Source organism: Eulemur rufifrons, chromosome 7 (genome assembly GCF_041146395.1).
Source record: "Eulemur rufifrons isolate Redbay chromosome 7, OSU_ERuf_1, whole genome shotgun sequence".
Lineage (NCBI taxonomy): Eukaryota > Metazoa > Chordata > Mammalia > Primates > Lemuridae > Eulemur > Eulemur rufifrons.
In genome coordinates this window covers 11046999-11071043 of record NC_090989.1, presented here as the reverse complement: position 1 = coordinate 11071043, position 24045 = coordinate 11046999, and the positions used below count along the sequence as shown (strand labels likewise).

At 43.3% G+C, this 24045-nt stretch overlaps 1 protein-coding gene across 6 annotated transcripts in view; it reads left to right on the top strand.

Annotated features, from left to right (window-relative positions):
• The window catches only part of ITSN1 (intersectin 1), a 196710-nt gene that overhangs the window by 139464 nt on the left and 33201 nt on the right, over positions 1-24045 (top strand). For 3 of the 6 annotated variants that reach the window (XM_069474974.1, XM_069474973.1, XM_069474972.1), the window contains 7 exons: positions 402-484; positions 4801-4967; positions 8110-8155; positions 10576-10697; positions 14970-15087; positions 16780-16971; positions 17333-18834. In XM_069474974.1, coding sequence (XP_069331075.1) covers positions 402-484; positions 4801-4967; positions 8110-8155; positions 10576-10697; positions 14970-15087; positions 16780-16971; positions 17333-17334 — 730 coding nt within the window. In that variant the 3' untranslated portion in view covers positions 17335-18834. Of the gene's footprint in view, positions 1-401; positions 485-4800; positions 4968-8109; positions 8156-10575; positions 10698-14969; positions 15088-16779; positions 16972-17332; positions 18835-24045 lie in introns of those variants that run through there. The other 3 variants (XM_069474976.1, XM_069474975.1, XM_069474971.1) reach the window with 2 other exon arrangements.

Below are 24045 nucleotides of genomic sequence, written 5' to 3'. Positions count from 1 at the left end.
TTGGAAGAATGAATTATCTTTTTCATTAGGGTCTTATAGCATGAAGGCATAACAAGATGGTGGTTTAATTATTCCAACCACATAGATACTCAAAATAAATTATGAGCTTTAAGAAGATAAAAATAGCAAAAATATTAGACGAGCATCTCTCAGTCAAGCTTTGAAATAGACCACAGGCTGTGTGTCCAGCACAGCGAAGTGCTGAAAAACAAGAATGTGAGCTGAGCTGTGTGCCTCTGTAGCACCTTGTATGTGTCTTTAATTTACCGAAGTACAACTATTTCAGCTATGAATTGTTCAAAGTTTTAAAAGTTAAGCAGTTTTAACAAGACTTAGTGTCATTTGTACTATTTTCTTTTAAGACAAAAGTTAAAATACTCTTTTTTTTTTCCTTCTTGCAGCATGGATTCTGGTTCTTCAGAAAGTCCTGCCAGCCTAAAGAGAGTAGCTTCCCCAGCAGCCAAGCCGGTCGTTTCGGGAGAAGGTGAGGGCCTGAGTCGTATTACGTTTTTCAGAAGAGTCGAGAACATTGTGTGATACAAACAGTAAAAGTTTGAGATGACATTGGATTTCATTTTAAAATAGACTACATTAATTTATAATCAGTAAACTCTAAGGTAGAATGAAAGTTTCGCTCTTTACAAACTCAAAGTTCTTTATGGAGACTTACAAAATACTACTAGGTTTATTGATCATCAGAAACTGAATTTACTAATTATATTTGATCATGAGCCCTTTGACTTTTGAAAGAGTCAATTCACTGAGGACTGAGTTTTCTGAGCCTCTCTATAGCTAAATTATGGTCATTTCTTCCCCTACTATAGTCTAGTTTTGTCTAGATAAGTATTTTTTTTAAAGCTAACCCCACAGTAGAGATCTCCTAATAGTAATATGAGTGCCATCTGTACCATCCCAAATGAAACAGAAGCTTTCTATGTTCCATGTAAATAGGCAAACTAGATTATTTAGGCCTACAAATTTCATTATGAGTGTTTGTTACATAAATAATTAATTGCTTTCTTTCCCTATCTCTACTTTGCAGCACAATCCTAAATATTATATAGATGTCAAATAAACAAAACCTACATAATTCAGGCCCTCATGGTAAAAATCTCATGTCTTTTCTACTTTGAACACAATCAATATCACAGCACAAATTGAAGAGTGCTACCTGAGTTAGACAGTCTCTCCATGCAGAGGTCTGGACAGTGTTTATGGTTAGCAGATGTCGTAACTAGCCAATTGTATAAGAATTTTTTATGGGTTCCTTAAATAAATTATATGAAGATGGAATGTTTTATTTAATCTGCTTCCCATAATGAGACTCTTGCATTCCTTAGAAACTTTGCCTAATAAAAAATAGAATTATTAAAACAGTTGTTTTAATGGAGACAGCAAGGATTAAGGTGTTTCGTTTTGTTTTGAGACAGAGTCTTGTTTTGTCACCCAGGCTAGAGTGCAGTGGTGTCATCATAGCTCACTACAGCCTCAAACTCCTGGGCCCAAACAATCCTCCTGCCTTAGCTTCCTCGAGAGTAGCTGGGACTATAGGCACACACCATGACACCCAGCTAATTTTTCTATTTTTTGTAGAGACAGGATCTCACTCTTGCTCAGGCTGGTCTCAAACTCCTGGGCTCAAGCAGTCCTCCCACCCCAGCCTCCCAAAGTGTTAGAATTATAGGCATAAGCCACTGCGCCCAGCAAAGGCTTACGTTTTAGTGGTATTTCAGATTCACCATAATCATATTCCTTTTTCAAGAGGAATTTTAAAAGTAAACATTTTTTTTTTTAGTTTAACTATAAAACCTCATCCTCACTAAACAAATCCAGCATTTTACTGCATCTAAGTTTTGCTATTACCGTGAAAACAATTATTAGCAGATTTTTCTATACATTCTCGTTACCTTAATGATTTTTTTAGCCACTGTTAGGAGAACGAGGCAATATATGCAGTCAGTATAGTAAAAAGCAAATTATCTGCCCCCCATGAAAAATAAAACTTCAGTGTCTTATATCCAGGCTCACTGGTGGGCTGGAGTTTGTGTCTGGCTTTCCCAGCTAGCAACCATATGATTCTAGTCATGCCTTCACTTCCTTGTTTGTAAAGTGGGTATAAGAACCACTCCTTGAGGTAGGAAATTATTACAAGAATTATGTGATCACATGTGTAAAGCTTTTAGAACAAAGCTCAGAGCATTCTCATCAAACTACAGTGTGGAGGAATGTTTGTTTTTTTATTTCAGAATATTATGGGGGTATACACATTTTGGTTACATAATTTGCTTTCATACAGTTTAAGTCAAAGTTATAAGTGTGCCCATCACCCAGTAGTTAGTGTGCATGGTACCCATTAGGTATGAATTTACTCATCCCTCCTCCCGGGATGTTTAGGTTTGCAATACATACAGACGCCTTGACATTTGAGGCTCGATAAATAGGTCACAAATGAACCACATGTATACTTAAAATTGGGCAATGGAATAGTTGAATTCTGATCTTAGCTGGTATCTATGACATCCATGTTAGAACAACTTAGGTATAGAAATATTAGGAAAGATTGTTGGCATTGTGGAGGGGTGTGGGAAGACGTTAGCATTTGAAATTCTGGCAGAAGCTATTTACATACATTAGGGAGCCTCTTGTTAATACTGGATTGAACATAATCAAATTTAAAGTAAACTGTAAACCAGATTAAATAGATTATCATTTTGGACAGATTTTTTTTTTTTTTTGAGATGGGTTCTTGCTACGTTGCCCGGGGCTCTAGCAATCTTCCCACCTGAGCTTCCCAAGTAGGTATGTTTTAAAATTCTGGCTGGGAATGGCCAGTGCCCTCTGTTAAGTGTCCTGTTAAGTGTCCCCTGAGAAACGGAAACTGATGAGAAACCTCTGCATGTCCACCACCACGTCTCTGAGTTTCATTGTACCCCCGAAGCCGCCTCGCAGCCGCCTTTGTGCAGGGCAGGGCAGGGCAAGCCTCAGTCTCTCCCGTCTCCTTTATATTTTATGCTGCAGTATCAAGTTCAGCCAGAGTTCGTGTTTCTAAAGTTTCTTAAGCATTTTGAATGTTACTTCAAATTTGGATCCATTGGAAAATGACTTTTACGTTGAGGAATCACTGGGAAACATACTGACTGCCAAGGATCCTATCTTAAATGGCCAAATATGAACTAAAGAACAGTAACAGGGAGCAAAAGTGAAAAAGGAAGGGTCAGAATATTGAGAAATCAGAAAAACAAGCCCATTAATGAAAAAAAAAATGCTCTTATTAAAGCCACCAAACATTTATTTCCTTGTGTGGGAAATCCTTTTTCCAACTTTCACTGTGGAGGTGTGTGTTACCAGCACTTTGGGGCGAGAGACAGAGAGTCTTCTGTTTTCCCTGGAACGTTTGGGTGACCTGTGTCTGCGGTGGGGTCCAGCAGTCTCCACCAGCAGTTGCTGCTGGCCTTGGCACGTATAGGTTGACCTTGTGAAGCCGAGGAGGCTCCCTGTAGAGCTCTAGGGGCTGCCCACATGAGCACAGGGGTTAGCAGCTTTTGTGTTTTTGTTTGCTTTTGTTTTCATTAGTATCCCCTCAAGAGGCTCTTATAGTTAGCCACTGGAGTTCTCCATACTACATTTCTGCCATTAATCAACATTAGGCTCTGCATTAAAGCAGTATCATCTGAAGTTTTAGTGAGAAACAAACATTATCCATCATAAAAATGAACTTTTCGGGTAAATGATTTTTTTATTGCCTTCAAAATATATATATAAAGGCCTAGGATAAAATGGAAAAAAAGTAGAAATAAGAAACACGTCCATCTTTCTGTAGAGCTTTTATGCTGTACCTAGTGTAATGTGTAGGGTTTTGTGTCTAGTGATCTTTCTGAGAGTGTCACTTGGTGCCGAGCCTTAGTGAAATCAACTAAGAGTGATGCAGAGTTCTATTTACAATTAAAAAGAAAATTTTCCACTGGAATGCACTCCCTTCAGATTCAAGACACTAATGAACATGAGTTCTTATCCTTTAAAACTAAACTATATGAATAATAAAATATAATAAATTTTGATTTTGTCTTTTTAACTTGTTGAAACAGTCCTGATTATTTTCTGGGATTGGGTAGACACATTCCTTTTATCATCAGTCCACTCTACCTGTTTATACACTTGAATAAGTAGATGCCCATTTTTAACTAAGAAATAAGTATGTTTTCTTTTGTGTTCTAATAGCTTCCTACCATGTGTGTATATGGCACAATAGGACATAAGTTTTCACTAAGGCACTTGAATAATGAAAAAAATATGGCTAATTTACATAAAGGATATACTCTATCTAAAATAAAATTATGACTTGATACCCTCAAAACTCAAATACATATACTTGATGTGCATACCAAGAACCTAATGATGAATGCCTCTGACCCAGTGCCCAGTACAGAGTAGTAGGTACTAGGTAATTGATAGTTAAAATGAAATGTAAAAACTATTTTCCTTTAAAAAGAAATCATGACACTAAATCACAGATCACTCTTGGTACTCAGTGTCAGTGGACATGCACTTGGTTTTTTTTGTCCCTTTGGCTGGGTCTTCACAGGAATTGTCTCCCTGTCTGCAGCTATTGAATTTTTATGTGCAATTAGGGGAATTTGCAGCCCACGGTGTCCTGCAGCTCCGTATTTTATCGGTGACTAGCCTTTCTCTTGAATGGATCTTACCCTAACTTCCTTATTCATAAACTTGCTTTTGCAAAGCTGTCTGGGATTTCTTTAAACAATCAAGCTCTCTCCGTATCTCAATATTTCTCCCCACCAGAATTTATTGCCATGTACACTTACGAGAGTTCTGAGCAAGGAGATTTAACCTTTCAGCAAGGGGATGTGATTTTGGTTACCAAGAAAGATGGTGACTGGTGGACAGGAACAGTGGGCGACAAGTCCGGAGTCTTCCCTTCTAACTATGTGAGGCTTAAAGATTCAGAGGTAAACCCACATTAACTGTTTCCTCTCCCTTTCTGTGCGGTGATTCTCTTTGTTGGGCGTCACGATGTTTGACAGTGGAACTTTGTTGGGTTTTGCTAAGTTCTGGAACGTGACAGTAAATACAGCGTGACCTGTAATTGTTTGACCTTGTCATTCGGTGCTGCAGGGTAAGCACTGGCTTCCCACAAGCACAACTCACCGGGGCTCGGTGGAGGCTGCGTGTGATGGGCTGGTCTGCATCAGCTGGGATAATAACGTTCAGTATTAATCTCTATTCCTGCATGTAACTGACTTAGGATTTGGAATGAACTTTCTTAATTATCTCGTCATGGTTATGGATTTTGAAATGCCCCAAGAAAGATACACAGCAATATTTTGCCCATGTAAACAGAAGTATTCTGGTGATACTTGCTCCAGAATATTGGGTGTTAGAAAGTTTTTAAAATTTATATTTTTGCCTACACAATATAAGGACAGAAGATGTGAGAGATTGGTACACTTTGGGCTAGGGCTAGGCCTTTAGTATCTCCACTGATCAGGGACTGAATTTATTTTAAATGCTGTTATCCTTATAAGTTGGAAATGGCTCCCACTGTTGTTAAATGGAGCCCTAAAATTTGATTGCATAAACTGTAGTCTTGAGATAATGCAAGTTTAATGAAACTGTGGGTTGGGACTGCCACAGAGTATGGGGGCCTGTTGTATAATAACCAGTTTCAAATTAGTGGAGAGTTGCAGGATATACGTGTAGTTGTTTAACAGATCCATTGCACATGAAAAAAAAACTCTCTCTCTTTTTTTAAAGCATCAACAGTCAATTCACAGTTATTTTCTTTTTCTCCTCATACCTCCTAGGTACTGAGAGAGAAAAGGCTGGCAGAGACCCTATAGAGGCTGCTTTCTTGGTGTAAGCAAGTGGACAAAGCTCGCTCTCTATTTTAAATGCCAGTTAGGAGGTCGTATATCAGCCTCCCCCTTAGGCCCCTGTGCTCAGAGCTGCTCCTGGGGTGAGGCTGGGCCTGGTGACTTGCTAGTAGTCCTACCATCAGCCACGTCACCTTCCCTGCAGTTCCCAGAAATGGTTTTATTTGCTAGGGTTTTGTTTTTCTAAGGGGTGTCATCATTGTTGTTTTGTTTTTTGGTTTTCTTGCTGTGGCCTTGAGCAGCTTACTGAAATTCCCATGGGTGGATTTGCATAAGTCTGCCCACCCTTGGAGAATTTGACAGAAGCCTGAAGAAAGTAATTTTTCCCTGTAAGACAGCTGGCATATCGGACTCCCTAGACCTGGAGAGGGAGAATTAAACTCTTCTCCAGGCCAGCAAATCGAATCCAATAAGCATCATACAAATGATACTTCAGGGGAGTTTGGGGAAAACACTAAAAACTAAACTTTATTTCTATTTCCATGCCTGAAAACTCTTAAAGTAACTTTACCTTTTGGATCAGTTAAAATACAAAAGCCATTACCTGTGTTGTATTTTAGTAAATTATAGTTTTCTATTTTTAAAAAACCATCTGGAGTCAGTAAATTAAAAAAAAAAAAATACACAATGCCTTTTTTTAAGGTAAGCAGAGTTGTAAGGTACTTTCTTAACCACAGTCTTAAATTATTGGCCACAGAAGAACTAACAGTACTAAAGATTTTTAGACAAACATTTAACTATACTTTTAAATAGTATAGCTAAATGCTTGTGTATATCTGAAGTAGAGCTTCAGGTACCAGAATTGACCTCTGAGCACGAGGGGAAGTTGTCCTATCCTGCTTTTCTTCTCTGTATGGGGAGGTTGCGGCACACAGCCTGGGCAGCTTTCTACAGGTTCAGGGCAGACAGAGCCTGGCTCTGAGTATGTCCTAGCTTGTGGTGCTGGCTGTGGTTTTTCAAAGGGAGTGCAGTGAAGCCACTTGAACTGTTGAGTATTGCCAATTGCTTTGTTCTTTTTACGGAATATAGGGAGTATATTATAAGCCTGTACTGGGAATGTAACTGGTCACTGCAATCTTGTTTCATTGATATTTTATTTGATACACAGCCTATTAAGAAATAGCAAGAGAGACTGGCATTGTGCAATTTTGTTCGTTAATAAAGAAAGCGTAATCAGAATGAAAATTAAACCAAAACTTTTCCTGGTAAATAATTATTAAATTTCAATAACCAAAACAAATGGCCTATGATAAGTTGTGTTCCTGGTAGATGAATGGCATATTTTTATTCTTTCAGTAACTCCTGTTTAGTTTATGAAGCCTTTTGTTTTGTTTTAATTGGAATACTTAATTTACTGCAAGATAGGGACTCAAGGGTGTAAATTAATTCAGAATAAAGCACTTTGTACCAACAGATTACATTCTGGCCCCAGTCCCCAACTCTGGCGGTCTCTGTTGGCTTACTCAGCTGGTTTAAAATTCCATGAGTATCCATGAGAGGAATTCAGCCCCAAAGCACTTTGGAACACTTAGTAGTTGGAAAGAAATGTGCTCCGCTTCTGTGGACTGTGCTTCCAGCATTGACAGGAAGTTTCAGTGTCCAAACACTGTGCGATCGGGTGGAAAGGCTGCACAGGACAGCAGCTACTTCGGTGAATGGGGTGGGGGAAGGGAGGTCCCAGTTGTCCCTGTACTGCTTTAGTTCTTTACAAAAGAAAGCTCCTAAAGCAAATATAGCAAAATATTAATTTTTTAATGTCTTAAATATGGGTGATAGGCTCATGGTCTGTTATATTCTCTGTACTTTTTATGTATGAAGTATTTCATAATTAACCATTTGAAAATAAAGCATGAGCACAGTGTTTAGGATGTAGACTAATAGTGGTCCTAGCATGGAGCCTCGTGTTCAATGTGACTGGGTCCAGGGTGCACCTGTGGTACACGTGGTCAATACCTGAGCCCTCTGGGATCCTACAGGGCCACACACTTTGCTGTTTTCTCTCTTAAAGAGTAAAAGTGACCTGTTTTAAATGACTTATTTTGTCCCGTGCTTTCCTGATACATGTCCTTATGTCAGGTTATATGGTGCTGCTATGTTTCCCCAGAATGAAAAGGGGGGTCTGAGGGTTCAAGCAGATTTGTATCATCATTAATCGTTTTTTAAGTTGCATGACCAAATCTCTTCAGCATGCAAATGAGACCTTTTGCTCTGTTTTAAGGGCTCTGGAACTGCTGGGAAAACAGGGAGTTTAGGAAAAAAACCTGGTAAGTTACAAACCCTGATGCTTATTTTTCAATGTTTTGAATGTAATTCATAGTTGCTCCCAATCTTTGTTTATTAGGGCCAGAAGCCTAACATAAAGACAAAAGAATCTTTCCTAAGAGTGGTCGGAGTAGATCCCGTCCTTGGAACCCATTAGCAATGTATATACATGGTTATGAAATCTGGCTGTTGCTTCCCACGTGGGGAGTGGGGACGCTCCTGGGCACAGTGTCCTCTTGGGCTGTGCAGGAGTAACTCAGACAACGTGGTGAGAAGTTATAATGCGTGGCGCTCTGGGATTGCAAGGTCAGCTGCTTCTCAGTCACGTTCTCACTAGGCTCAGGAAGCCCTTTTTCATTTTCTGACAGTACATTTAAGTCCCAGGACACAAACAGTGGAGGAGATTAGAGGCGCAACAGATATTATCACAGTGTAGGTCTCATTCATTTAGGAGCCATTGGGTGGTTTTCCTCAGGTACACATTGAAGGTACAAAATTATAGGCAGGCCTCTGAGTTCCAAGTATTTTAGTTTATTTAAACAAAATCACACGTTCTATAAATAATAGCATGAAAAAGAGAAGAAGGAAGCAGATGTGAAATAATATGTTTTGTACGGCACGTCTTCCTGGTGTAGGTCATTTGAGCTTTTATGCTATCATATCCTTAGAAAATTATAGGTTGAAACAGTCACTGAAATGCTGACAGAGGGATTTGTGTGTCTGTCTGGTGCTCAGCTCCACATGGGCTTACATGGCAGGGAAAAGAGGGCTTCCAGGTTGTCTAGGATTTTAGTCAGACTCCAGATATTGGGACACCCGGTCAAATCTGTGTTTTAACTGTGAGCCTTCTATATTTTGAACATTTGTCATTCTAAGGGTCCAGATATTTCATATATGATGCCCAGGTGGGCTTAACTTTGCATTGAAACTAGCACACTGCTCAGGGCCACAAAAGACAGCAAAGAATTTTGGGGCAGTTCGCTGACTGCATTTACTAGGTCCTTTGAGGAGCAGGAACATCTGATGCCAAATGGGACCCTAATTTGGTGTTTCTCCAAACTGAAAACTAATCCGTGGTGTGTTCTAGGACAGTCCTCTTGGCAGCATAGATTTCCCAGCTAGAGCCCCCAGTGAGAACCAAGGAAGGTGTATGTAAGCTGGGCTCTGGGCTTTCTTGCCTCCCCAAGCTCTCTGAAGCATCCTGCAGGGCCAGGCCTGCACCACCAACCCTGATTGCAGAACAGGGTAATTGGGGTTTTTTAAAGAGACGGAATCGTATTCATTCCCTGGAGTTAGTAGAAAAGTAGGAAATACTTAGAGAAAAGCAGTCAGAGAATGGGGCCTTTTTGCCTTCTTTCTTCCATTCCATCTTTCTTCTTTCCTTCCTTCCTTTTGTTCTTTTTTACTTTTCCTTCCCCTCCCTTCCCTCCTTCCCTTCCTTCCCTCTCTTCCTTCCCTCCTTCCTCCTCCTCCTCTCCTCCCTCCCTCCCTTCCATGGAGGCGAATAGAACAGTTTGTTCTGTATTGCTTCTAGAAGTTCAGAAAGCAGGTGATGCAGATGCACCCAAATGCAGTCAGAGGAGGATTCTGTCTTTTCATACTCAACCTCCTGGCCAGTGGAAATGCACTTTTCAGAGCCTGGTCTATGGTACTTACTGCTGGAATTTTTCCCATGAGACTTTTAACATTCAGAAAAAGTACAGAACTGTTGACATTTTTTTCTCTGTGCTGAATTGTTTTTGTATAAAATTCCCTTCTGAACTCCAGGTTCTTCCTTAAACTTTGAAATAAAAAGAAAATAAATTTGCATTGCCATGATTCATACCTGATATTCAGAGTTCACTCTCAAAATGTGAGCAGTAGAGAACACGGTCATGTTGGTGGGAGTGAGAACCTGAAGCAACAACATACAAAGGAGCTGCTGCCAGGCTCCGGGTGGTTTCTGAGGAAACTAGACTCTCTCTTCCTACTTCACTTGGCAGGTGGAAAAGCTTCCCTTGAGTCCTTTATCCACTTAACCGTCATTGAGTGCCACAGTGCTGGGGCTGGGGCCGTGAATGAAGCCCAGGCTTTGGTATGGAGGTATTCACAGCGATCGTGGGAGGGATGTGGCAGAAGGTGCAGGGAGTGGGACAAGGAGGGGACTTCACGGAGGGAAGATGGTAAGTTCTGAGAGATGATGAGGGTGTCCTACAGCAGATCAGCCAGGACAAAAGGGTCAGCCAAGCCCCTGAACGCTGCATTTGCAGTGTAGCTCTGGAGATGGGGCAATGTAGGGAGCTTTGTTCGTTTAGTAGAAAACCAGCCCAATACATTGGTTTTGATGATGTTAATCTGTGGACCTGGAAGGTGGCTGTGTCTTCTTAGACTTTGCTTCTCCTGCCTCTCACAGTGCACCACAATGTTTGATCTTGTTTTTCAGAAATAGCCCAGGTCATCGCATCGTACAGCGCCACCGGTCCCGAGCAGCTTACTCTGGCCCCTGGTCAGCTGATTTTGATCCGAAAAAAGAACCCAGGTGGATGGTGGGAAGGAGAGCTGCAAGTTAGTGTCTTTTTCATTTGTTTAAAATTCTCCATCCAAGTTTGAATATGCAAAATCTCAAAGGGACACTATTTTTCGGCAAAGTATAAATAACCCTTCACTGCCTAAATTCTGCATTTGGATAATGAGAGAGACCACGTTTTTCTGAATCTGTCTGGTTCCTAAGCTTCAGACAGCAGGTAGCAGAATTCTCAGAGCTAAAGACTCGTCTGAAAATTCATCCCTGCGTTCCTGAGTTCGGATAGTGAATGTTGGGATGGTGAGAATTTATATGATGAGCGACACCTGTTCAGAGTCACCCTTAAGTGTCAGGGCATTGCAGAAGTGGAGCTTTTCGTCAGTGGTGTTAGATGTGCTACAATAGCACGTTTCTTTGCATTCAAAGCCACATCTGTATATCACAGTATTTTTAGTTCCTCTGTGTGTGTGTGTTATTCATATCATCTTGTTATTTATTTTGCCATTCCAGATACATCTTTAGAGTCTCATTTCCAACCTGCCTCCTTAGAGCAGTAGGCAGCATGTCAGTCTCATAAAATCTCATTCCCAGAGACAAAGATGCTTTTAAAAAGCTTACTATTTAGCAAATAGTAATAGGTTACTATTTACCCAGGCATGGTGGGGTGTGCCTATAGTCCTAGTGACTTGTGAGGTTAAGGCAGGAGGATCACTTGAGGCCAGGAATTTGAGGTTCCAGTGAGCTGTGATCGCGCCCCCACTCCAGCCTGGGCGACAGAGCAAGACCTGTCTCAAAAAAAAAGTTACCATTATGCAACCATCTTGGCAAATAAAGATTGTTATAATCATCAGTGGATGCCAAATCTAAGGGTAATATTTGAATAGGAGCAGAAAATGTGCATGGTCTTAAAGTGACTGCCCACAAATTGCTTATTATTTGCAGGAGAAAATGCAATAATTATACAGTGGAAAACTAGGACAACACCTTCATCAGGTGACCAGAATTATCATCCCCAGTGGGGAGACAAGTGGACAGTATACAAACGCAAAAGCACTGCCCTGAGAAGGACACAATAGCACTTACACACTCTTCTGTCTAATTGTGAGGAAATTTTAGATAAACCCAAAATGAGGAGTGTTCCATTAGAAAGAGGGGAGGGAGTGACTGTATTCTTCAATATTGTTAATATTGTAAAAGACAAAGAAACCTGTAAAAAGGGCAGTGAAGGGACATGAGAACTGACGGCAATACCTGATTCTGGACAGGATGCTGTGTGAAAGAAAACCGTGCTCTACGGGACACTGCTGGGATAATGGACAAAGTTGGGATAAGGACACTAGATTAGATCAAATCCTTGTCCCAGTGTGAAATTTACTAAAAGTGATAGCTGTGCTATGGTTATATCAGAGAATATTCCTATTTTTAGGAAATACACATTGAGGTATTCAGGGGTATAGAGCCAGGATGTAAGCGACTTGTAATCGGATGGTTCAGAAAAAGAAACTACAGAGAAGGGGCAGGGGGAAGAGAGAGAAAATGCGAGAGTGACGCCGCCGGGGCAAAGTGTCAAGAATAGGTGCATCTGGGTAAAGGGCGTGTGGGCGGTCTGTGTGCTTTTCTTATCCTTGCCATTGCTCCGTAAGTTTGAAATTATTTCTAAAAAGTTGCCTTAAAAAGTTGCTACTGCAGCAATTACTTGATAGCGCCGACTGACTCTTACCCAGGAAGCGTGTCTCCCTCCTTCCCCGCGACCTCTGCCAGCCCCCAAAGTGAAGGACGGCCGTGTCCTCCGTGGCCCACCTACACGGGTGTTCCACGGGGGCCTGCTGAGGGCTGAATTTCCCAGCGGCCGTCTGGCCTTCGTGCAGGAGGGGCCCATGCGGCGGAGGGCGCTCAGAGCCGATATCCTCCTTTAGAGTCGAGCACAGGGCCTGCTGCCTAACACCAGGGCCTCTGTAAGGATGGGCCGAATATGTGAAGGAATGGTTTCTAGAACTGCCTCGTGAGGAAGGGGCCTGTAGTAACCCTTTGGTGTCTGTTAGTGGGCCTGTGGACTGACCTCTTGGACCAGCTGGCTCTCGTCTGGCCATGAGCAGGACTGTGTGGGCATTAGGTATGTTTGAGAAGGAGGAGGGAGGCAGGCCACGTTTGCCATGCGTGGAGCTAGCCATGGAAGATGGACCCTCCAGGGGTGCTTAGGAACGGGGGCTTGGAACAGCAGGAGCAGGAGACACGTGCCTTGGGAAGGAGGAAGGACTTGCTTGGGAGGGCCTGTGGCCATGTGCTTTCCTCTACTCACTGTTCCCTAGGCCAGCCTGGGGCAGGGAGCGGAAGAGCCACACCGTGGTGAGCTGAACATATGGAACAGCCTGGAGCTAGCTAAAGGCAAAGCTTCTCCTGGGGAGCTGGCTGGTGGGCAGCCACCCTAAAAACCCTGTCCAGAAGGAGTGGGCAGATAAAACCTCAGGCCTGGCTCAGGAATCTGACCTCTGGAGTCCTAGAAATCCACTTCCTCTTGTCAACATGCCTGCCCTTTGACCTGCAGGTCCCTCTCCCCATGTGGAGTTGTGTCGCCCCCATCCCCTGAGCTCCATGGGCACTCGCTAGTATTTTGTGTTGCTTAGCTTCCCACACATATTTCTTATTTCCTCACGTAGCTGATCAGCTCCTTGAAGGCAGCAGCCATGGTTTTCAGTCCTCGAGCACCTAGCACCCAGCTCAAAAGAGAGTTTTGGATGGTTCTTAGAACCTGTGATAAAGTGGGTGAGTTGCCATGCACAGGTTAGCTTCTGGCACTATCCCCACAGTGACTCTCGGTGTGGACGAGGAAATGACCATGTTCTGTCCTGTACAGCTGCGGGGGGACTAGTGGAGCCGCCTGAGCCAGATGGCTGTGTGTGAGGTAAATAAACACGTGGAGACTCGTAAACAAATGGCTTTAACCACCGACAAGTTCACTGTGAACATCAAAGCTTTAGTCCTTCTGGACTGCCCTTTGAAGCTTTGAAGTGAATAATATATACAACTTTTAAAAAATGTAAAAAACTTTAGTCCTCGAGCCAAGGGCATATCTGTCAGACCACGAGGAAAGGACATTTGATCTGTGTTCTCAAGTGACCCGGAGGGATCCCTCTTGATAGACTGGCAGGTGGCAGGGCAGGGCTGAGGCAGGGGAAGTTTTCTTTTCTTTGAGTTTTACTTCCTTATTTTTGGAATAGGTAAAATATTCCCATGGTTTTAAGTTCAAAAGTTACGAAAGGGAATACACATGCCTCCCTCCCACCTCTGTCCCCATAGGCAACTGTTTTCATCAGAGCTTTGTTTCCAAACATGCTCTGTGAGTGCGTGGGAGTGGTGCACATGTTCGCGCACAGGTGTCGGAGGTCTCTCTTCCTGGTGGGGTGCAGAAGGGTAGACTAGCCCTTCTCCTGAGCCCTGCACTGAGTCTTCATGGGATCGTGCAATGGCTGCAAGCCTCAGCTCACCAACTTTCTCCTCAATTCTTCCCTGTCATCTGCTGTCCCTTTCCAACAGCACTCGGCATGCAAACACTCCATAGATGGATCTTGTGTTGAGTCAGACTGAAGTAAAGGAGAAGGGAACGGCAGTAAAAACTGTGGCTGTCGCCGTCACATGGGTGGGCCTGACAGTTTTTTAAAACAGTGTCAAGTTGAGACTCCCTGTGTTCTGTGTATCTGCATATACGTTACCTTGCATGTAAGGTTGTTCATGACCCATAAAGAACAGCACAGACAAGTGAGTGAATCTCAGCTTGCCACTAATGAGCCTGTGGCCTTGGGACTGTCACTCAACTTTTCCAAGCCTCACTTTCTTCATCTGGAAATAGAGAATAGTAATAGTGTTATCCTTCTGGAATCGTGTGGATATATGCACAGGGCCTGGCTCATAAAAAGTGTTGATAGCTATTATTATTTTTATTCCTAAAACCCACATATAATGTTGGCATTAACCGTAATCTCTACATTACCTGAGATTAGCAGCTAAGTACCGATGTTACGAGCAGGATTTCCTGTCCTAGACACACTGCAGTATATCCTGAATTCGTGACCCACCCAATCCAGCCCATGCAAAAATATTCCAGGCTTTGCTAACCAATGACTGCCACAATTTGAATTTTAGGTACAGTATTTTGTTGTTGTGACATAGTAATCCGTAGATTCTACTGTTAGTGTTAGTACCATTTGTCTTTCAGTTATATGTAAACTTTGCATAAGTGCTCTGTTACCAAGCAAACTGTTTTATAAGAGAACATGAACCTTTCAAAATTTTTGATATAACTCTTTTCTTATCAGGCACGTGGGAAAAAGCGCCAGATAGGCTGGTTCCCAGCTAATTACGTAAAACTTCTAAGCCCCGGGACAAGCAAAATCACTCCAACAGAGCCACCTAAGTCAGCGGCTTTACCGGCAGGTAAGGACTGTGCAGTCTCTAATTGGAACCTGGTCTGCGTGGCACTTGAGTTTTTCCACTCAACTTTCTCATTAAATGTCTCGGGTTTTTTCACACGTGCTGTAAGCACTTCTTGTCCTTGCTGGAACTGACACCCAAGTAATGTGATATGGAATATGTTTTTCAAAAGGACCAAATATCTAAGTAGCTTTACTGTACTGGGTACAACAGAGCCCTTGTTGGAACGCTCTTCCTACAGAGCCATGAATGCTGTGGCATTGAAGCCAGATTTTTCTCTTGATTTCCTTCCAGCTATTTAAGTTGGGATTTGGACTGGGGGTGAGACCACAGAAAGGGGCACCTAAAAATAAATGGCCGGGGTCTTACGAGGTTAGGAGATGGAGCTGGAGGCCACGGGGGTCTGTTGGCTGTAATGTGTGTTCACTGAAGACTAAAATAACTCTCTGTCGCATTCTCTGTGAGCAGAGGGGGCTTCGCTGAATGGGCAGGATGTTGTCCACACTTTCCTAGGGACTGAGAAAGACCAGAGCACTGCAGTTGACCCGGTTGGCTATTTTCTGATTGAAGGAACTAAATTAGATGCTTTGGTAATATCTGAGAGGGGCGAGGTTAGGGGAGCAGATTTCTGCTGTAGGTCTTTAAGCCACCAATTCTTGGGTGGCATTTGTGGAAAGTGTGGAATTTTTGCTCCGATACCTTGTGGTTAAATGTCTGCGCTTTATGTCCCCAATGAAATAAGATTAAAACTTGGCAGCCTTTGCAAGAAGTTAAGGGATTGGCCACTGTTGTGACGAATCCCCACCCCAGCTGAGCCTCTTTGCTTAAGCCTGTAGCCTCGTGTAGGCGGAGGGGTGTGGTGCCAGCTGGATCTGCTCTCCCTGGGGAGCCCTGGTGGTGTCCACCCCACTTAGTGTGCAAACCCCTCATTGGGTTGGCTGAAACCCACTGACACCATTCGGCAAAGTGATTGAATTAGCTGGAGGATTTGAAAAGCATAAACGTGTACGTGTGTGTGTGTATATATGTATAGGCTGGTTAAGAAAGATTAACTGCAGACTGTGACCTAACTGTGCACACTTATCTGAAGTAGAAATGCCAAGGAAGGGGAACAATTTTACCTCCTGTTGGCTTGAGAGAAAATGAGAGAAGGAAAACTGTTCGTGCACATGGAGATTTCTTTCTTTGAGGCAAAATTTTGAGACACGAGGATATGGCAGAATAATCTTTTAAAACACTGATTTCGCTTTTCACTAAGGTTTGGAATGTTTGGATGATAATTACCTTCCACCTTAAAAAAAAAAAAAAAGAGAAAGAAACTATAGTAAAGTCTGCCCCGTCTGTGCAGCTGTCCTGGGGTGGGGGGTTGTGCCGGTCTCCCCGCGTCAGCGTTATAAATGAGTTGCACTGACTCGAAATGAAGGCATTCAGCTAGCACTAAAGTTTCTGCTGACTAGTAAACATGAGAAAGAGGAAGATATTATAAAAACCAAAGACTTAGTGTGAAAATTTTGCTGTTGTCTTGGTTTTTAATTCTTCATCTTCCTCTATTGCCCACGTTGTAAAAAGCCCATTAGAGCACTTCCACTTAATTTCCTCCTCTTCTGAAAGGACAGAAATAATACACGAAAACCTCGCGGCATCGCACGTGCCGCGGCGGGTGTGCAGCTGCTCACCCAGCCCTGTCTCCTGCAGTGTGCCAGGTGATCGGGATGTACGATTACACCGCGCAAAACGACGACGAGCTGGCCTTCAACAAGGGCCAGATCATCAACGTCCTCAACAAGGAAGACCCCGACTGGTGGAAAGGAGAAGTCAACGGACAAGTGGGGCTCTTCCCGTCCAATTACGTGAAGCTGACCACAGACATGGACCCGAGCCAGCAATGTAAGTGCCCTGGCGGCTCTGTTGCCTCGCCTCTCTGGTATCTTCCGGTAAAACATGCAGCATTGCTCTGATTCTGCTGAGCTTTGTTTGCAGAACTTAAAGCTAGACCACTGCTGCATTTGCAACAGTCTCTTTGAAGACCTTCTGTAATGCAAGACTTTATCTTGTGGGTTTTTTTTTTTTTTTTTTTAATTTTCATTCCTTCTGTAGCATGCCCCCTCCCTCTCCTTCCCCCTTTTTCCTTTTTTTTTTTTTTTAATCATTTTGGCACCATGCTGTTTACATGCCTGACTCATTTTCCTAGCTTGAATTTTGCTCATTGTTTTGTTTTGCTTATGTGTTGTTTTCCTCCTTTTTCTAGGAATCATATGTTGTCCATCCCCCCCTCAGGCTTGAAAGTCCTCAAAGAGACCCACTATCCCATATCACTGCCCAGAGGGATGATGGGAGATGCAGCCTTGATCATGTGACTTCCAGCATGATCACCTACTGCCTTCTGAGTAGAAGAACTCACTGCAGAGCAGTTTACCTCATTTTACCTTAGTTGCATGTAATCGCAATGTTTGAGTTATTACTTGCAGAGATAGGAGCAAAAATTACAAAATTACACAGGGTAGTGGGTCCTTTTGTGGCTTTCCTAGTTACTCAAATTGACTTCCCCCCACCTTTGCACAGGTGCTTTCAATAGTTTTAAAATTATTTTTAAATATATATTTTAGCCTTTTAATAAACAAAATAAATAAATTACTTCTTTGCTATCTTGGTTTTGCAAAAAGACCCACTATCAAGGAATGCTGCATGTGCTATTAAAAATTGTTCCAAATGTCCATAAATCTGAGACTTGATGTATTTTTTCATTTTGTCCAGTGTTACCAACTAAATTGTGTAGTTTGGGGTTTTTCTCCCACTGTAGAATTTCAGAGGAGTTTAGAATATTTGTTTTAAAGACATGTAGAATGAGCCCAATTAAACAGAAGGTGTTTTGTGCTTGTTTGTATCAGATGTACCTTGTTGAGCATGTAATACATCCTGTACATAAGAAATTAGTTCTTTCCATGGCAAAAGCTATTACCTTGTATGATGCTCTAATCATATTGCATTAATTTTATTTTGCACAGTGACCTTGTAGCCACATGAGACAGCACTCTGTGTTTTTGTTTGGTCTCAGATTTATCTGGTTGAGTTGGTGTTTTGTTTTGGGTTTTTAATTTCGCGTGTTTTCATGCCATAAAATAAGCAGACAACACCATCACGGTTGTTACCATCAACAAAATCTACAATCTCTTTTTAGTCTTGTTACATGAAGTTTTATTCCAGTTACTTTTCATGGAATGACATATTTCGAACAAGTAATTTTCTTGACAAGAAAGAATGTATAGAAGTCTCCCTGCAATTAATTTCCAATGTTTACATTTTTTAACTAGACTGTGGAATTTCTACAGATTAATATGAAATGAAGCTCATGGTCCGTTTATGTGTTAGATGTGCTGTAGCTGAAGCCCTGTTTGTCTTTTAAACCCTAGTTGGAAGCTCTCAATAAAAATGCCCGCTGCTGACAGCACAGAAATGGGGTGGGGGAGCCCCAAGCACAATCTAGCTGTCCTACTAATGACTTTGTAATGTGTACTCCCCTTCCGTTTCCTGTCCCCCTCGGGAGACTGTGCTGGCGGTCGCGAGGGGTCCTCTTCCATTCACACAGTGCGGAAAGCGGGGACCGCTCCTCCCCGTTCAGTTGCACTTCAGTATTTTCATGGATATGAATGTAAAATATATAAATATATAAACCTGCGGCTTTAACAACTGTAATACAACCTTTTGAATTAGTTACGTGTATAGATAATTAAATTCTTCATATAAAAGTTAGATGGAAATGTCTCTGTGTTCTTAATGTTGGAACCTGGCAGTGGTGTCGGGAAACAAACAGACTAGATGTCAGCAGGTGGCCTGCCGCCCGCATGGCGACTGTGACATGTGCTCTTTGAGATACAGACCTAATCAGGGTCTCACGGAGTCTTCCTTGAACAGCCCTCCCTCTCCCCTTGCTTCCCCGCTCCCTGATCAATAGAAACGATTGCTCCTTATAATGCCGGTTTTGAAACCTAGAACTCTACCACCCAGTTTAGCAATTAACTATCTCATCGGGCTTTTGGTATATGTTGTTGACACATTGAAGGTGTGTGATTTGGCTCAGGGTACAAAACACTGGTCCAAAAGATGTATCATAATAAGGGGCTGGTGAACACCCCAAAAACATGTGGCTAAAGACAGAAACTTGGCACTTCTTCCATATTGTTCAGGATTGGCTTCTGCCTGGCACACTCCAGTCTTGTTGCCTTTGCAGAAATTACCCAGCGTACACATGGATGCAGGTGTTTGCTACGATGACCACGGGCTTGATTCCATCCTCATAACTTCACTTAGTAGGCCCCGCCCCTGCCATTCAGTTGACAAGTGATTTCCTTCATCAGTTGAGCAGATATCTTTAGGAAGACATCTACCACGTATTGGGGCCCCTGCTGGCTTCTGATGAGAGTGTGGTACTCAGTCCAGGGTCCCTGTCCTCATGGAGTTTATATTTTAATGAAAGAAACAAGCAGAAAACCAAACTCCTGCAGTCTATATAAGTAGATATGGGGTGTGTGTGTGTGTGTGTGTGTGTGTGTGTGATGAGGTGCTAAGTTCTGTGCTCGAAATAGGGACATGAGGCACCCCTGAGCAGGCCGTGCAGCGCCCTCTGGGCGGGGGGCAGTGGGATGTTGACTGCAGGGAAAGGATCAGAGAACGTTCCAGGAGAAAGTGATACTTAAGCTGAGACCTGAAGGGTAAGGAAGAGCCAGTTGAAGCAGGGAAGAGAAATGGCTACTGTAGACAGAGATGTCAGGATGTGCAAAGGCCCAGAGGTAGGCAGAGAGGAGATCCTTCCCACTGTCCCCCCGCCCACCCCCTTGTGGTGCTATATTCGAGTCAGCAAGCCCCCGCTCCGCAGGACCCCTTCACCTGTATAAGCCAGACTTTCTTCTCCAGTCTAGACTTGGGCTGGAAGGAATACGGTTGACAAGGTGGGTAATACTACAATACTCTGCATAACTCGCTCTCGAGTATCTCTCTGTGGTCACTCCCCAGCCTTTCTTCTGGGTTTGTGAAACTGACACAGGTTGTTCCCAGGAAACTGCTCTTTCTCCTCACAAATCATTCTGTTTGCATTTGATGAGAGAGCATCCATCTGACCCAATGGTTCTCAACCAGAGGGGGTGCTGCTCCACATCCCACACACACAGGACAGCCCCACAACGAAGAGTCATCTGGCCCAGATGGCACCAGAGCTGAGGTTGAGAAATCCTAGTCTCGCCCCCCTGGCCACTGTGGTTAAGGTTCACCTGGTTGCTCATAACCAATAACGTTGCTCTGGCAACTACTGTTGAGTAAATTTAATCACTTAATAAGCTCATATCGTATATCTGCAGCATTAAAACGTATCCCAGAACCTTGATGTTTTTTTTTATTTCAAAATCTTTTTTTTGTTTTGTTTTGAGACAGTCTCACTCTGTCGTCCTGGCTGGAGTGCAGTGGCATCATCATAGCTCACTGCAACCTCACACTCCTGGGCTCAAGTGATTGTCCTGCCTCAGCCTCGCGAGTAGCTGGGACTACACGTGCCCACCACCATGCCCGGCTATTTCTTCTATTTTTTGTAGGGATGGGGTCTTGCTTTTGCTCAGGCTGGTCTTGAACTCTTGGCCTCAAGCAATCCTCCTGCCTTTGCCTCCCAGAGTGCTAGGATTACAGGCATGAGTCACCTCACCCGGCCTAAAAAATCTTATTCTTGATTATCTTCCACACTCTCTGCACTTTGGTACTAGATTAAACTACTTTAGTCATATTCTTAGAGAATCTGGTTAGCAAAAAGTTGAGCAAAAGGGAAAGAAAGCATCTCCTAATCAATTAGTGAAGGAATACTAGGTATCTCCTTTGGCCCCAGAGAGTAAAGGTGTCAGGTTTGGTTTGCTTGTTAGTTATTTGTTAAACAAAAATAACTGGTCATTAAATCATTGAGTTTCATATTGGTCTGTGTAAATATATTTGCAGCTGCACTTTGGATACAGTTTTGCTCTGGTGGCAAAGAAGAGTCCAAACGAGATGGTCGTCATTGTACACTTAGGAATCTCTCGCCTTGGGTCAGCCGTCACTCCACATTGCAGAGCGGAGCTGGTCTAAAGCAATGACTCAGGCCTTTGTAAAGTTACAAAATATGACACCATTATGTGGGTGGTAGAAACCAGTGTCTGCCCTGTTCCTGGAAGGGAACCTGGGCAGACCCAGACTCCCACTGCAAATGGTCGTAATTGGGTTATCTCTATATAGCCTTTGATACCATCAGAAGAAAAATTTAGTAACACTAGCTTAGGAAAAGCTTCTAAATGGTAAGTTTAGCCATACGAAATTGCCAATTCTTACCTATAAAAACAGCAATTTCATATGGTTCAACCTAGTACAATATGTCATCACCTGCACATGATTGGTTAGGTACTAAAAAATGCCTGTTGAATGAGTGGACCAAATGAACCAGTGGCTGTCTACAAAACAACAGGGTCTCAGTTCTCGACACGCCACATCACCCTCAGAGGAAACCAAGATGTCTCTCCAGTTTCCTTTCCCGTTAGACCTGAGCTTCCCAAAAGCAACAGTATCCTTGGACGGGGCTGCCCCTTGAGTCTCTTGCTTATTTGGTCTAAGAAGGAGGCTGGGGACCAGGGACCTTCATCTGGGCCAAGTCTCCACTCCAGCACGGGGTGGGGGAAGCGCACACTCGGGTAACGGTGGGGGCGCGCATAGCAAATCACGGTCAGTCCTGCTTCCTGGAAAACTCAAAATCATTTCTGAGACAGTATTTTTTTTCTTCTAACAAAATTATAAATTTTATTCATTCTTTTTAGTTCCAAAAATACCCAAGAGAACTTTTCTGAGAACTATGTTGAATGTCCATGATCCCCAAAATGCAAGGAAAAAGAGCGCCTTCTTCACAATGTCTGATATTTTGGATCTGGTAGGACAGGGAAACACAATAAGGGCAAAGGTCACGAGAGCCTTATGTGACTTTCACTTCAGCCGAGAGTTCTCTCGGACGCTTCTTTAAGAAAACCTTACATGTGAAAACCACGCTTCCAGAATGTTTCCTGATGGGTAGCTAGCAATTCCATTTCAAAGGGTTCCATAGCCTCTCAGGAAGTCTATTCTTTAAATTGAAAGCTCCCCAGACATTTTTAAATTATGTGGCCTGATTCACAAAAATTAAGGTTTTATTTGTAAAAAAATGAGCATCAGCTATAAGATTACATATATATAGTGTTCATGCAACTTTCTGTCTGTTAAGCATGTTACCTCTTAGAAGCTACCATGTTATTATTTTATTACTTTATGGCATCAACTGTGTATGTGTGTGTGTGTGTGTGTGTGTGTGTGGCTGGCAGACACAGTGAGACAGTGACTTACAGGTGACTTAAATGCCTGCATCTGTAGCTTGGTAACAGTGAGGTCGGGGTACAGCCAGAAGCAAATAGATGCCACTGTATAGAAGATTCTGGCAGAGGCTGACAACTGCAATTGCCACATGTGCTTGGCACATTGTTTCCAAGCGATGTTGCAAGCCTCAGGAGGAAGCATTCCTTCCTTCTACTCAGCCTATCATATTTTTTAAAAGTTGACCAGTTCCTTCTGTTGATGTAGTTTCACTGAACTCTCACCCAGGAGCCGGGAAAGCACTTCTGAGTTGCTGGTTTTCATTAAGGAAGCAGTTTCGCTGATGCCCCTGGTTTCCCCTCCTGTCCCAGGCTGTCCCCTTCCTCTCTGGTCCCTGTCCCCACACACCCATGCGCAATGATCCACTGCGTTGTATTCAGGCCCTGCCTAGAAGTGCGGAAAGGCCTGGGGTGGGGGTGGGGTGCAGGTTATTTGATGAAGTCCAGATCTTAGAGAACACTGGCACGAGCCTTGCCCTGATAGCTGAGGACTCTGGGGGTCTAGGGAGACACAGTGATGTCCTCACAGCTCTTCCGACTCCCTGGCTAGTCCGCTTTCCAGATGTACCATTTGAGCAGAGCAGCCCTATCTTTCCCAGAGCCTCAGAGCCCCTGCCTGCATAGAATTGGTGGCTGCCTCCTTGGAAAGAGGGGGATTGGGGTCCCTCTTCCCTCGAGCGATTCACTCACCTCTGGGATTGCCGTGGGAGTTTGGAGCCGTTGGTAAGGATTCCAACACTTGTGCACATTTTCCACGCACAAGCTCGCTGCTGGCCTGCCTCAACCTTCAGCTGTTCTCCCCTTGACTGTGGGCAGGTTTGCCGAAGACACAGGCTTGCCCGAGCTTCCCTCGCCCTGTGCCAGCGTAAGAACATGTGCTGCTGTGGCCTCTCGGTGTTCATTGCTGGCCTCCGCTAGGAAAGCCCTGTGCCATGTAAAAACGCAGCTTCTCTACCAGGCTAATATTTCACTCCATTTCTCTTACAATTTTGGAACATTTTACTTTCCTATGGGCCACCTGCCTATAGGAAGATAGAGATTCAGAGGGGAAAGTCAACTTAACTGCATCCTGGACCCTCAGAGAGGCTAAGAAGCAATCCGGGATGGCAGGTCAGAGCACAAGTTCAAATCCCAGCTTTGCCACATACTAGTGGGGCGTTCCTGGGCAAGAAAACCCGACCTCTTTGTGCTTCAGTGTCCTCGTTTACATGTGGCGAGAGAATGACAGCAGCTTGCAGAGAGTAAGCTCCAATAGATATGAGTTTTGTTGCTGTCCTTACTGGAGAGAAAAGGCATTTGAGCCTGGGGAGTGGGCATCACAGAATGCAATCTGGTGGCTTCCTGCTGGCTTTCTCGCATTAAACCTGGACAGCAGGTGGGCTGTGTGCATTTTAAGACTTAGTAGAAAACATGCTTTCATGGATCAGGGATTTCAGAGAAAAAAGATTGGACAGCTTCCCTGAAAAATCTTCAGACATCTCATTGCAAGATTTGCCCCATTAATCCGTGCAGAACTCTCGGCCCCTTTGCCTCCGCGAGCAGGAGGCCACCTGTGTGG